Genomic DNA, 15,478 nt, shown 5'->3' on the forward strand with positions numbered 1-15,478 from the left:
ATCCCAACGTATTGTTACCCCTCTATAAATCACTTGTAAGGCCACATCTGGAAAATGGGATCCAGTTTTGGGCTTCACATTTTAAAAAGGACATTCAAAAGTTAGAGTCAGTTCAAAGGCGGGCAACTAGACTACTACAAGGAATGGAGGCCTCCTGTATGATGAGTAATGGAGGCCGCCCGTATGATGAGTAATGGAGGCCGCCCGTATGATGAGTAATGGAGGCCGCCCGTATGATGAGTAATGGAGGCCGCCCGTATGATGGGTAATGGAGGCCGCCCGTATGATGGGTAATGGAGGCCGCCCGTATGATGAGTAATGGAGGCCGCCCGTATGATGAGTAATGGAGGCCGCCCGTATGATGAGTAATGGAGGCCGCCCGTATGATGGGTAATGGAGGCCGCCCGTATGATGAGAGGTTGAAAAAGTTAGATATGTTTAGCTTAGAAAAAAGACGTCTCAGAGGAGATCTCATTTATATGTATAAATACATGTGTGGTCAATATAAAGGACTGGCACATGACTTATTTCTTCCAAAGACAATACTAAGGACCAGGGGCATTCACTGCGAGTGGAAGAAAAGCGATTCCGACAGCTAAATAGGAAAGGGTTCTTTACAGTTAGAGCGGTCAGACTGTGGAATGCGACCACAAGAGGTAGTAATGGCAGATACTAGAACAGCTTTTAAAAAAGGGCTGGATGATTTCCTCAGTACACAAAACATTGTTGGTTATAAATGACTTAGTGACCAAATGTAGAACTGGTGGAGGAAGGTTGAACTAGATGGACCGAGGGCTTTTTTTCAACCTAAGTAACTATGTACAGTGCTGGCCAAAAGTATTGGCACCCCTGCAATTCTGTCAGATAATACTGTTTCTTCCTGAAAATGATTGCAATCACACATTCTTTGGTATTATCTTCATTTATTTTGCTTGCACTGAAAAACACAAAAGAGAATGAAACAAAAATCAAATCATTGATCATTTCACACAAAACTCCAAAAATGGGTCAGACAAAAGTATTAGCACCCTTAGCCTAATACTTGGTTGCACAACCTTTAGCCAAAATAACTGCGAACAACCTCTTCCGCTAACCATCAATGAGTTTCTTACAATGCTCTGCAGGAATTTTAGACCATTCTTCTTTGGTAAACTGCTCCAGGTCCCTGAGATTTGAAGGATGCCTTCTCCAAACTGCCATTGTGAGATCTCTCCACAGGTGCTCTATGGGGTTCAGGTCTGGACTCATTGCTAGTCACTTTAGTAGTCTCCAGTGCTTTGTTTCAAACCATTTTCTAGTGGTTTTTGAAGTGTGCTTTGGGTCATTGTCCTGCTGGAAGACCCATGATCTCTGAGGGAGACCCAGCTTTCTCACACTGGGCCCTACGTTATGCTGCAAAATTTGTTGGTAGTCTTCAGACTTCATAATGCCATGCAAACGGTCAAGCAGTCCAGTGCCAGAGGCAGCAAAGCAACCCCAAAACATCAGGGAACCTCCACCATGTTTGACTGTAGGGACCGTGTTCTTTTCTTTGAATGCCTCTTTTTTTTCCTGTAAACTCTGTTGATGGCTTTTTCCAAAAAGCTCTACTTTTGACTCATCTGACCAGAGAACATTCTTCCAAAACGTTTTAGGCTTTCACAGGTAAGTTTTGGCAAACTCCAGCCTGGCTTTTTTATGTCTCGGGGTAAGAAGTGGGGTCTTCCTGGGTATCCTTCCATACAGTCCCTTTTCATTCAGATGCCTACGGATAGTACGGGTTGACACTGTTGTACCCTCGGACTGCAGGGCAGCTTCAACTTGTTTGGATATTAGTCGAGGTTCTTTATCCACCATCCGCACAATCTTGCGTTGAAATCTCTCATCAATTTTTCTTTTCCATCCACATCTAGGGAGGTTAGCCGCAGTGCCATGGGCTTTACACTTCTTGATGACACTGCGCACCGTAGACACAGGAACTTTCAGGTCTTTGGAGATGGACTTGTAGCCTTGAGATTGCTCATGCTTCCTCACAATTTGGAGTCTCAAGTCCTCAGACAGTTCTTTGGTCTCTTTCTTTTCTCCATGCTCAATGTGGTGCACACAAGGACACAGGACAAAGGTTGAGTCAACTTTAATCCATGTCACCTGCTGCAAGTGTGATTTATTATTGCCAGCACCTGTTAGGTGCCACAGGTAAGTTACAGGTGCTGTTAATTACACAAATTAGAGAAGCATCACATGATTTTTCAAACAGTGCCAATACTTTTGTCCACCCCCTTTTTTATGTTTGGTGTGGAATTATATCCAATTTGGCTTTATGACAATTTTTTTCCTTTTTTTCATTGAAGACAAATTAAATGAATATAATACCAAAGAATTTGTGATTGCAATCATTTTCAAGAAGAAACTGAGTATTATCTGACAGGATTGCAGGGGTGTCAATACATTTGGCCAGCACTGTAACTATGTAACGTACAACAATCATTAACAATACAAAACAGACTGGTACGGGAGGAGAGAGGACCCTCACAGTCTACAGGGAATAAGTGAGGGTACAATAGGTGAGGACAGAGCTGGTTGCGCGGTGGTGTACTGAACTATGGGTTATGGTAGGTTGTAGGCTTGTCGGAAGAGATGGGTCTTCAGGTTTCACCCCTGTCGCCGAGATGGAATACCTGGAGCTCTATTTTACCCTCGCAAATAGGCCCTAAGTAAGGATGAAGGGTATGAGTTCTTTGTCAACACCACTATCACTAAAGGAACACACAAGGGAACAATACAGGGCTAAAAGAACTGCAATCACTAGAGGCCTGGTAGGAAGCAAAAGACAAACACTTATCTGAGCTGCAGCAACCACAGGAGTCTGAAACAGAAAATGACTTTTCAACAGCTCAGTCAGGAACAAACTATAAACCTCACCCAAATATCCCCAGGGTAAGGTTTATAAAGGAATTAAGAGGCTGGCAACTGAGAGGAAAAAAAATGACAGTTTCCCAGGATCCTAAAGTCTGCTGCTGCATAAACCGGGAACTGTCAGATGATAACACGTGCTGCCAATCTCTGGAATTTTCTAACAGTCGCTGCCACTGAATTGTCAGCCGGCCGTGACGCATCTGTGACATATATGAAGTATCAGCGTACTCAGGAGAAATTGCACAATAAATTGTATGCTGCATTTTCTCTTGTTATCCTTGTGAAAATGCAAAATTTTGGGCTAAAGTAACATTTTTGTGGGGAAAATTTAAATGTTCATTTTTTCCTTCTTTAGTTCCTGTGAAGCACCTAAAGAGTTAATAAACTTCTTGGATGTGGTTTTGAGCACAGTGTGAGGGGCGCAGTTTTAGAATGGGGTCACTTTTGGGTATTTTCTGTCACCTAGGCCTCTCAAGGTCACTTGAAATGTGATGTGGTCCCTAAAAAAAAAAAAAATTGGTTTTGTAAATTTTGTTGCAAAAGTGAAAAATTGCTGATTAACCCCTTCACCCCCGGCCACTAAAACACCCTAATGACCGGGCCATTTTTTGCAATTCTGACCAGTGTCACTTTGACAGGTTATAACTCTGGAACGCTTCAACGGATCCTGGCGATTTTGAGATTGTTTTTTCGTGACATATTGTACTTCATGTCAGTGGTAAATTTAGGCCGATATTTTTTGCGTTTATTTGTGAAAATTTAGGAAATTGTGCGAAAATTTTGAAAATTTCGCAATTTTCAAACTTTGAAAATTTATGCCCATAAGGCCCCTTTCACACGTCAGTGATTCTGGGACGTTTGTGCTTTTTTTTTACACGTACCAGAATCACTGACATACGCAGACACATTATAATGAATGGGTCTGCTCACACGTCAGGGATTTTTCACTGCACGTGTCTCCGTGCAGCGTACCCGCGTGTGCGTGATTGCTGCACGGAGACATGTCCATTTTTTTCTGGCATCACTGATGTTCCACGGACCACGCAGTGGTGTGGTCCGTGAAACACGTGCCAGAAAAAAACGTGCTTTTAAAATAAAAAACATTTTAACTCACCCGGCGTCCAGCGATGTCCTCTGCAGCCCGTTCTCCCTGCTGCTTCTAAGCCGGCTGATTACTGTCGCGCATATTCATTATGCGCGACACAGCCGACCCGGAAGCAGCTGCTGCGGGGGTCACCGCCGGCCGGATGCTGCGTCGCGGGAGCGATCAGCACCATGGACAGCGGGAGCGGGCGCAGGTGAGTGAATCTCTAAGTGCAATCACGGGCCACGGAGAACGGAGCTCGGATTGCACTTAGACAACCCACGTGTGCCGAGATTCACGGCACACGCAGGGACATGTGCGTGTTTTACATGCCAGTGAAAAACGTCTGTGTTTTTCACTGACGTGTGAAACGGGCCTTAATCTGAGAGATATGTCACACAAAATAGTTACGAAATAACAACATTTCCCACTTGTCTACTTTACATCAGCGCAATTTTCTAAAGAAATTTTTTTTTTTCGTTAGGAAGTTAGAAGGGGTCAAAGTTCATCAGCAATTTCTAATTTTTCCAACATAATTTACAAAATAATTTTTTTAGGGACCACATCACATTTGAAGTGACTTTGAGAGGCCTAGGTGACAGAAAATACCCAAAAGTGACCCCATTCTAAAATCTGCACCTCTCACACTGCTCAAAACCACATCCAAGAAGTTTATTAACCCTTTAGGTGCTTCACAGGAACCAAAGCAATGTGGAAGGAAAAAATGAAAATTTTACTTTTTAACACAAAAATGTTACTTTAGCCATAAAATTTTCATTTTTACAAGGGAGAAAAGAGAAAGTGCACCCTACAATTTATTGTGCATTTTCTCCTGAGTACGCTGATACCCCATATGGGGTAAAAATCAATTGTTTGGGTGCACGGCAGAAGTCGAAAGGCAAGGAGCGCCATTTGAATTTTTGAACGCAAAATTAGCTGCACTCATTAGCGGACACCATGTCGGGTTTGAAGACCCTCTGAGGTGCCTAAACAATGGAGCTCCCCCACAAGTGACCCCATTTTGGAAACTAGAGCCCTCAAATAATTTTTCTAGATGTTTGGTGAGCACTTTGAACATCTGGGGGCTTCACAAAAGTTTATAAAGTTGAGCTGTGAAAATATTTTTTTTTTTTTTTTTACCACAATACTGTTGCTTCAACTGAGTAGCTTTTTTTTCCACAAGGGTATCAGGAAAAAATACACCATGAAATTTATAGTGCATTTTTTCCTGAGTACGACGATACCTCATATGTGGTGGAAAGTAATTGTTGGGGCACATGGCGGGGCTCAGAAGAGAAGGAGCACCATTTGACAGCAAAATTTGTTTGAATCATTAGCGGATACCATGTCACGTTTGGAGACCCCCTGGGGTGCGTAAACAGTGGAGCTCCCCCACAAGTGACCCCATTTTGGAAACTAGAGCCCTCAAGGAGTTTATCTAGATATTTGGTGAGCCCCAACGGGCTCCACAGAAGTCGATAATGTTGAGCCATGAATACAATTTTCTTTTGTTTTACCACAGAACCGTTACTTGAACCAGGTAGCTTTTTTTTCACAAGGGTATCAGGAAAAAATGCACCATAAAACGTATTGTGCAATTTCTCCTGAGTACGCAGATACCTCACATGTGGTGGTGTTAAAAAATACGTTTGACGTGACATATGCAAAGCCAGTATATTAATGATTGGAGCAAAATAGGTGCAAAAACATATATGGATTTATTCAGTAAAAGTCATTACAGAAAAGTTACTGTCTTGGCTTGAATTAATAGATAGGTAGATAGATAAGTAGAGAAAAAGAGTTCATTTATCTTACATAGCTGTGATGTTATGATAAGCCGTCCCTCTCTGGATCGTCTGGTTGAATGCTCCCATTCTACCTCTGAGTCCTCTTCTTCTCCTTCTCTGACCCTTTGAAGTGTGGTCTTCTTTTATAATTCAAACCCCACCCCCTGATTGTCCTTATCTCTTTACATGGTCTTACAAGATCTAACTATCTTTTTTTAGTTCTAGCTTATGTCATATCACGTGATTCATATTTTCGCAGAATAAGTGTCTTGCGCAGTGGAGACTTGTAAAACTAAACCCCTTTGACATAGAATGTAAAATATATAGAACCCTTTTGAAGCTCGCTGACCCTTGACCTTAGTGTAACAGTAAGAAGATTCTCAAAGCTAATTTCAGATCTTTGCACAAATTCCAATTAGAATATAGCACTCCGTTGTCAGCTAACTTGCTAACTTGATGAACAATGACAGATGGCTTGGTTCTACCATGTCAAAGACTTTGGTTAGAGATTTCAACTCACAGACTCTCTTAAAGGCATGGGCGAATTACACACATTAGATGAATGTATGTATTCAAGTTTATGAATCAAATCTCCATAAACTCACTATTTTACAGGTGGAAAGTAATTGTTGGGCGCATGGCGTGGCTCAGAAGAGAAGGGCACCATTTGACAGCAAAATTGGTTGGAATCATTAGCGGACGCCATGTCACGTTTTTAGACCCCCCCTATGGTGCCTAAACAGTGGAGCTCCCCCACAAATTACCCAATTTTGGAACTAGACCCCTCAAGGAATTTATCTAGATGTTTAGTGAGCCCCTTGTACCCCCAGGGGCTCCACTGAAAGTTGATAACGTTGAACCGTGAAAATTATTATTTTTTTTTTTAATTTTTGCAGCAACAAGGTAGCTTTTTTTTTTTTCTTTTTACAACGGTATCAGGAAAAAATGCACCATAAAACGTATCGTATAATTTTTCCCGAGTACGCAGATACAGTTAGGTCCAGAAATATTTGGACAGTGACACAATTTTCGCGAGTTGGGCTCTGCATGCCACAACAGAATTCAAGTGCAGATTGTAACGTTTAATTTGAAGGTTTGAACAAAAATATCTGATAGATATTGTAGGAATTGTCACATTTCTTTACAAACACTCCACATTTTAGGAGGTCAAAAGTAATTGGACAAATAAACCAAACCCAAACAAAATAATTTTATTTTCAATATTTTGTTGCGAATCCTTTGGAGGCAATCACTGCCTTAAGTCTGGAACCCATGGACATCACCAAACGCTGGGTTTCCTCCTTCTTAATGCTTTGCCAGGCCTTTACAGCCACAGCCTTCAGGTCTTGCTTGTTTGTGGGTCTTTCCGTCTTAAGTCTGGATTTGAGCAAGTGAAATGCATGCTCAATTGGGTTAAGATCTGGTGATTGACTTGGCCATTGCAGAATGTTCCACTTTTTTGCACTCATGAACTCCTGGGTAGCTTTGGCTGTATGCTTGGGGTCATTGTCCATCTGTACTATGAAGCGCCGTCCGATCAACTTTGCGGCATTTGGCTGAATCTGGGCTGAAAGTATATCCCGGTACACTTCAGAATTCATCCGGCTACTCTTGTCTGCTGTTATGTCATCAATAAACACAAGTGACCCAGTGCCATTGAAAGCCATGCATGCCCATGCCATCACGTTGCCTCCACCATGTTTTACAGAGGATGTGGTGTGCCTTGGATCATGTGCCGTTCCCTTTCTTCTCCAAACTTTTTTCTTCCCATCATTCTGGTACAGGTTGATCTTTGTCTCATCTGTCCATAGAATACTTTTCCAGAACTGAACTGGCTTCATGAGATGTTTTTCAGCAAATTTAACTCTGGCCTGTCTATTTTTGGAATTGATGAATGGTTTGCATCTAGATGTGAACCCTTTGTATTTACTTTCATGGAGTCTTCTCTTTACTGTTGACTTAGAGACAGATACACCTACTTCACTGAGAGTGTTCTGGACTTCAGTTGATGTTGTGAACGGGTTCTTCTTCACCAAAGAAAGTATGCGGCGATCATCCACCACTGTTGTCATCCGTGGACGCCCAGGCCTTTTTGAGTTCCCAAGCTCACCAGTCAATTCCTTTTTTCTCAGAATGTACCCGACTGTTGATTTTTCTACTCCAAGCATGTCTGCTATCTCTCTGATGGATTTTTTCTTTTTTTTCAGCCTCAGGATGTTCTGCTTCACCTCAATTGAGAGTTCCTTAGACCGCATGTTGTCTGGTCACAGCAACAGCTTCCAAATCCAAAACCACACACCTGTAATCAACCCCAGACCTTTGAACTACTTCATTGATTACAGGTTAACGAGGGAGACGCCTTCAGAGTTAATTGCAGCCCTTAGAGTCCTTTGTCCAATTACTTTTGGTCCCTTGAAAAAGAGGAGGCTATGCATTACAGAGCTATGATTCCTAAACCCTTTCTCTGATTTGGATGTGAAAACTCTCATATTGCAGCTGGGAGTGTGCACTTTCAGCCCATATTATATATATAATTGTATTTCTGAACATGTTTTTGTAAACAGCTAAAATAACAAAACTTGTGACACTGTCCAAATATTTCTGGACCTAACTGTACCTCATATGTGGTGGAAATCAATTGTTTGGGTGCATGGCGGGGCTCAGAAGACAAGGAACGCCATTTGACTTTTCAAACGCACAGACGCAGTGCACTGATCGGCTGCTGCAGGAGGCACGGTCGGATGAGATACTAAAAGCGCTGGGGATACGGAAAAAAAAAAAGTCACGCCAAAAATTGAGCAGGGATGCTGATCCGCGCTCAGCGGGACGCACGGACAGATGCGTTACTTTTTTTTTCTTTATCCCCGACACTTTTTGTATCGTATCAGTCCGTGCGTCCCGACGAGCGCAGATCAGGGATGCACATAACGGATCGGCATCCCTGCTCAATTTTTGGCGTGACAAAAAGCATCGGGGATACGGAAAAAAAAAGTCACGCCAAAAATTGAGCAGGGATGCCGATCCGTTATGTGCATTCCTGATCAGCGCTCGGCGGGACGCACAAACTGATGCGATACAAAAAGCGTCGGGGATACGGGAAAAAAAAGTCCCGCCGAAAACTGACCACGGATGCAGATACGTTATCTGCATCCCTGATCAGCGCTCGGCGGGACGCACGAGGTGTAAAAATGGACAGGGGATAGAGGAAAAAAAAGAAAAAAAAAAAGTTATACTCACAGTACCCAGAGGATTAGCAGGAGGAACAGCTTTACAGCAGCAGGCAGCAAGTTGGACAGCTCAGCAGAAGACCCAGGAAGAAGGACCCAGCGATGGAGGCAGATGTGATCGGCCGGTGAAGACAGGTAAGAGGACGTCGGGGGGACAGCAGAGGGGGATGGGGAGAGCAGAGGGGGAGGGGGAGAGCAGAGGAGGAGGGAGATACCGGAGGAGCTGCAGAATAGAGATCACGGGGGAGGCCGGCAGATCGGGATGTCGGGGGGCAGATCGGGATGTCGGGGGGCAGATTGGGATGTCGGGGGGGCAGATCGCAGGGGGGCACGGGCAGGGGCCATTACGGGAGCACGCAGGAGCAATCACGAGGGCGCAGGGGCTGCAAGGAGAGCAGAGGAGGAAGGAGATACCGGAGGAGCTGCAGAATAGAGATGTCGGGGGGGGGGGGGCAGATCGGGATGTCGGGGGGGCAGATCGGGATGTCGGGGGGGCAGATCGGGATGTCGGGGGGGCAGATCGGGATGTCGGGGGGGCAGATCGGGATGTCGGGGGGGCAGATCGCAGGGGGGCACGGGCAGGGGCCATTACGGGAGCGCGCAGGAGCAATCACAAGAGCGCGCAGGGGCTGCAAGGCGAGCAGAGGAGGAAGGAGATACCAGAGGAGCTGCAGAATAGAGATGTCGGGGGGGCAGATCGGGATGTCGGGGGGGCAGATCGGGATGTCGGGGGGCAGATCGCAGGGGGGCACGGGCAGGGGCCATTACGGGAGCGCGCAGGAGCAATCACAAGCGCGCAGGGGCTGCAAGGAGAGCAGAGGAGGAGGGAGATACCGGAGGAGCTGCAGAATAGAGATGGCGGGGGGCAGATCGGGATGTCGGGGGGGGGGGCAGATCGGGATGTCAGGGGGGCAGATCACAGGGGGGAACGAGCAGGGGCCATTACGGAAGCGCGCAGGAGCAATCACAAGAGCGCGCAGGGGCTGCAAGGTGAGCACAATACTCACCGCTCCTGCTCCGTGACAGCAGCGGCAGCAGCAGCGGTGGCGTGGTACCACTAGTACCAGCCAGTGCTGCACGCTGCAGACATGTTGGGGGAGGGTCCCCAGACCAGCACAGGCCTGGGGAGGGCGGCCACCGGCAGATCAGACCGCCCCACTGCACACTGATTGGAGCGATTGCGCGTCATAGCACGATCGCTCCAATCAGTGCTGCAGGGGCTGGGGGCGGCATGTTTGAGATCCACCTATGATCTGCTGTACCTGCTACAGCACATCATAGCCGGATCTCATAGTATCGCACTAATTCCGGCATTATTTTTACCGAAATCAGTGCGAAAGATGTGGTTGGCGGTTCAGATTTGAACAGCTAATCACATCGATCGTCGATGGGGGGTAGCGATGCCACCCCCCCTGGGGTGAAGCAAAGGTCCCCTGCTGTAAGAAACAGCAGGGGACATCATTTGAAAGCCGTTGCTATGGCCACGGCAATCAAATGAACTTATGCCGTAAAATTACGTCCCTGGTCGTTAAGTCACGTTAAAATAGGACGTAATTTTACTGCCCGCGGTCGTGAAGGGGTTAACTTTGACCCCTTCTGACTTCCTAACAAAAATTTTTTTTTCAAAAATTGCTTTGATGTAAAGTGGGAAATGTTCTTTAGTAGCTATTTTGTGTGACATAACTCTGGTTTAAGGGCAGAAGTCAAAGTTAGTAAATTGCGAATTTCTGATATTTTAACAAAAATATTGTCCTAAATTTACCACTATCATAAAGTTTAATATGTCACAAAAAAAACAAGTTAGAATCACCGGGATCCATTGAAGCTCCAGAGTTATAACTTCATAAAATGACACTGGTCAGAATTGCAAAAAATGTCAGAGTCATGAAGGTGACAATGGGCTGGGGGTGAAGGGGTTAATGGACCAGCGTGGCACAGCTGTATTTTGCTGTTCAGGAACTGCCGGCCCGGTGGTCGGTAACTACGACCGGGTTTTCTCATCACAGCTTGGAAGTGTTGTGATGGGAATAACCCCTTAACTCTATTGAATTGGTCGTCTTCCAAGGTGACACATTGGTTCCTTCTGTTCAGAATATGAGAAGTGAAAATCTATGTCGGGAACTGAGGAGAGTCGCCGAGCGGCACAAAGTACAGAAATGGGCGCGTTTTGTGGCGAGGCCCCGTTGCCATTGTTCATAGCCCCCGGTTAACGTCAGGGCTGTAGAGTCGGGAATACAATAAACCAACTCCTTAATTTTGCCAGGGACTGACTTCGACTCCAGCTCCAACTATTTCATATACACTGATAAGCAGGGCCGCCACTAGGAATTTCAGGGCCCCATACTGGCACAATTTCTGGGCCCCCTTGGGACTCCGCCCAGGCTCCACCCCAGCTCCGCCTCCAGCCCTCAAACCTCCTACAGTCTCACTGCCACTCTTGGAAAAACAAGTGTAATATATATATTTATTTATTAATAAAATGTCCCCCTCCTGAAATATATGTCCATTCCTTTGTATATATGTCCCCGTTAAGGTATATATATATATCCCCCTCCTGGGCACATTCTGGTATATACAGTGCCTTGCAAAAGTATGCGGCCCCTTTGAATTTTTCAACCTTTTCCCACATTTGAGGCTTCAAACATAAAGATAAAAATGTTAATGTTCTGGTGAAGAATCAACAACAAGTGACACAATTGTGAAGTTGAACGAAATGTATTGTTTATTTTAAACCTTTTTAAAAAATAAATAACTGAAAAGTGGGGCGTGCAATATTATTCATCCCCTTTAAGTATAATAATAATAACCCTCGAACTCTCCTTCTTTTGTCTCCCTTTTTTTTTTCCCCCTCTGGCTTGTTTCCCCCTCCTCTGGCTTTGGTTTCCCCCCTCCTCTGGTTTTGGTTTCCCCCCTCCTCTGGCTTTGGTTCCCCCCCATCCCCGGCTTAGAGCTGTTCTCATGTCAGGTTGTACTTCTGGAAGCTGGCCTCATTATCTGCCAAAGAAACAATAACTGTGAAACCTAATTTGAAAGTCATGGGTGCGGGAGAGAACAGAGGAAGGAAGGAACGAGAGAGACTTGTGTGTCTGTTCTGATCCATGATAAACTTGGAACAGGTCAACCCCTATTCATAACGACCAATTCAATAAAGATAAAGGGAACCTGTCCTTAGAGATAATGCTATTAACCTGCAGATATGAGATTAATCTGCGTTTCTCACCTGCCCATTGCCGGCAAAAATGCAGCGGGGAGAAAATGAACTTTATTCTCCCAGGCAGCATTTGGATTGCCAGATCACAGTAGATCATTATTTTGTCTATTCTTTCTAAATGTAGAAATACCTTTTTATGTTAAAGAAAAAAATAACATTCAGTCTATATTTCATCCTTCTAGGAAATCCTTGTGAGAATAACAGTTTGTCACTAAATTGTAAAAAAGAAGATATCGGGAGTCCCTCTAATGGAGAAAACCTCATTACCCTTCATGTACATCCTGGACTTAGTGAAGTATCATCATCATATAACCTCCCTACTCATGAGGAACCCTCTCCTGAGCAATATCAGAATAATACCACAATTCCACGTGACAAAGAGGACACAAGGTTTCAGTGTAACAAGCAACTTACTAAAAGCTCAAATTTTGCAACACAAAGAAAGCACAAAGAGAAGCCATACTCCTGTTCAGAATGTGGGAAATGCTTTAGAGAGAATTCAAAATTTGCTAGACATCAGAGAATTCACACAGGAGAGAAGCCGTATTCATGTTCAGAATGTGGGAAATGCTTTACAAATAAATCAAATCTTGTGACACACAAGCGAATTCACACAGGAGAGAGGCCGTATTCATGTTCAGAATGTGGGAAATCTTTTAAACATAAATCAAGTCTTGTGACACACGAGAGAAGTCACACAGGAGAGAAGCCATATTCATGTTCAGAATGTGGGAAATCTTTTAAACATAAAGCAAGTCTTGTGACACATGAGAGACGTCACACAGGAGAGCAGCCGTATTCATGTTCAGAATGTGGGAAATGTTTTACAGATAAATCAACTCTTGTGACACACAAGAAAATTCATACAGGAGAGAGGCCTTATTCATGTTCAGAATGTGGGAAATCTTTTAAACATAAAGCAAGTCTTGTGACACATGAGAGACGTCACACAGGAGAGAAGCCGTATTCATGTACAGAATGTGGGAAATATTTTATGTATAAATCACTTCTTAATAAACATCAAAGAATTCATACAGGGGAAAAACTATTTTCATGTTTGCAATGTGGAAAGTGCTTTCAAAATAATTATATTCTTCTTATACATCAGAGAATTCACACAGGAGAAAAGCCATATTCCTGTTCAGAATGTGAGAAATGCTTTGCAGATAAATCAAATTTTGTGAATCACAAGAGAATTCACACAGGAGAGAAGCCATATTCATGTTCAGAATGTGGGAAATCTTTTACAACTAAATCAGCTCTTGTGACACACGAGAGAAGTCACACAGGAGAGAAACCATATTCATGTTCAGAATGTGGGAAATCTTTTACAAGTAAATCAGGTCTTCTGATGCATGAGAAACTTCACACAGGAGAGAGGCCGTATTCATGTTCAGACTGTGGGAAATGTTTTATAAAGAAATCAATTCTTATGCAGCATAAGAGAAGTCACACAGAAGAAGAAAAGCCATATTCATGTTCACAATGTGAGAAATGCTTTACAGTGAAATCAAAACTTGTGAGACACGAGACAAGTCACACAGGAGAGCAGCCGTATTCATGTTCACACTGTCAGCAATGCTTTAAAGAGAAATCAAGTCTTGTGAGACATGAGAAGAGACACAGGAGAGATTAATGATCAGAATGGGGGAAATCTTTTATACAGTGTCTTGCGAAAGTATTTGGCTCCCTTGATTTTTTTTTTTCCAACCTTTTCCCACATTTCAGGCTTCAAACATAAAGATATTGTAAATGTAAATTTTATGGTGAAGAATCAACAAGTGGGACACAATTGTGAAGTAGAATGAAATTTATTACTTATTTTAAACTTTTTTAAAAAAATTGAAAATTGGGGTGTGCAATATTATTCAGCCCCTTTACTTTCAGTGCAGCAAACTCACTCCAGAAGTTCATTGAGGATCTCTAAATGATCCAATGATGTCCTAAATGACTGATGATGATAAATATAAGCCCCTGTGTGTAATCAAGTCTCCGTATAAATGCCCCTGCTCTGTGATAGTCTCAGTATTCTGTTTAAAGCACAGAGAGCATCATGAAGACCAAGGAACAGGCAGGTCCGTGACACTGTTGTGGAGAAGTTCAAAGCCGGATTTGGTTTCGTTCAACTTCACAATTGTGTCCCACTTGTTGTTGATTCTTCACCATAACATTAACATTTTTATCTTTATGTTTGAAGCCTGAAATGTGGGAAAAGGTTGGGGAAAAAAAATCAAGGGGGCTGAATACTTTTGCAAGCTACTGTACATAAATCCTGTCTTGTTAGACATGAAAAAAGCCATACAGTAAATTGTGGTTATGTTCTCTGTTTTATAGATTTTGATACAGTTCTAAGCTTAAATGAGTACACCCCTTTGATAAGTGAGATATTAATTAAAATCTTACCTAACACAATAATAATTGCCACAATGTTTACAGCACTGCATTTCACAAAACATTTTTTAATTAATAACATGAAAGTAAAGTTAATATAACTCCAATTACAGAATTTTCAGTTTTGCTCAAATTAGTTAATGCAAAAATAAAAGAGTACATCCCACATCAAAACTACTACATGTATTATTATGGATGGCCTCCATGATTTTTAAGAACAGCACTAAGTCTTCTAGGCCTGGAATGAACGAGTTGGCAGCATTACAACGTCCATCTTTTTTCCCTTCAAGAACGAGCTCTTTTAGAGCCTGGATGCCGGATGGAGAGTGAAGCGCAACTTGTCTCTTCACAATTCCCTATAGGTGTTTGGCGTCAGATCAGGAGACTGTTAGGAATATCAAGAGTTAAAAGTTTTAAGAAAATGTATTTTGAATGTTTATGCTTAGAACTTAGGATAGAGATGAGTAAGAATGTAAATTACGTCCTTGAATTTGTAGAAATGTATGATATCTGCACACCTGTGCCTTAGATAATGGATATGTAAACACATGCGCCTGTTCCAATTATTAAATTCCTTGCTCCAATTAGTAATTGCCTTATTCCAATTATTAAAGTCTGGAAAAGTTGCGTTCACACTTATAGGTTTTCACCAATAAGTAATGGACAGGTGTGCCTGAGTGTCTATTGTGCTGTAATATAAGACATCGCCTTGTCTCTTGCTGTAAGAATAAAACCCGCTTGCTTCAGATGAATTTGTGCCTCAAGAAATAATTTCTCTAACGACTTGGTCCTTCGAATCAGAACCCAACAGCCTTTCACCTCCCCGGGTCGAATAAGAGCTAGTTCTAGGACTTAAGCGGGCTTTACACGCAACAACATTGCT

General features: G+C 43.2%; 2 protein-coding genes across 3 annotated transcripts in view; both read left to right on the forward strand.

Moving 5' to 3' along the window:
• Positions 1-15,338, forward strand: part of LOC142257980 (uncharacterized) — a 347,977-nt gene extending 332,639 nt beyond the window's left edge. For both annotated transcript variants that reach the window (XM_075330327.1, XM_075330336.1), the window contains exon 5: positions 12,387-15,338. In XM_075330327.1, the coding sequence (XP_075186442.1) occupies positions 12,387-13,840 (1,454 nt within the window). In that variant the 3' untranslated portion in view covers positions 13,841-15,338. The remainder of the gene's footprint in view (positions 1-12,386) is intronic.
• The window catches only part of LOC142258008 (uncharacterized), a 496,305-nt gene that overhangs the window by 282,427 nt on the left and 198,400 nt on the right, over positions 1-15,478 (forward strand). The window lies entirely within an intron of this gene.

This window comes from Anomaloglossus baeobatrachus, chromosome 1 (genome assembly GCF_048569485.1).
Source record: "Anomaloglossus baeobatrachus isolate aAnoBae1 chromosome 1, aAnoBae1.hap1, whole genome shotgun sequence".
Lineage (NCBI taxonomy): Eukaryota > Metazoa > Chordata > Amphibia > Anura > Aromobatidae > Anomaloglossus > Anomaloglossus baeobatrachus.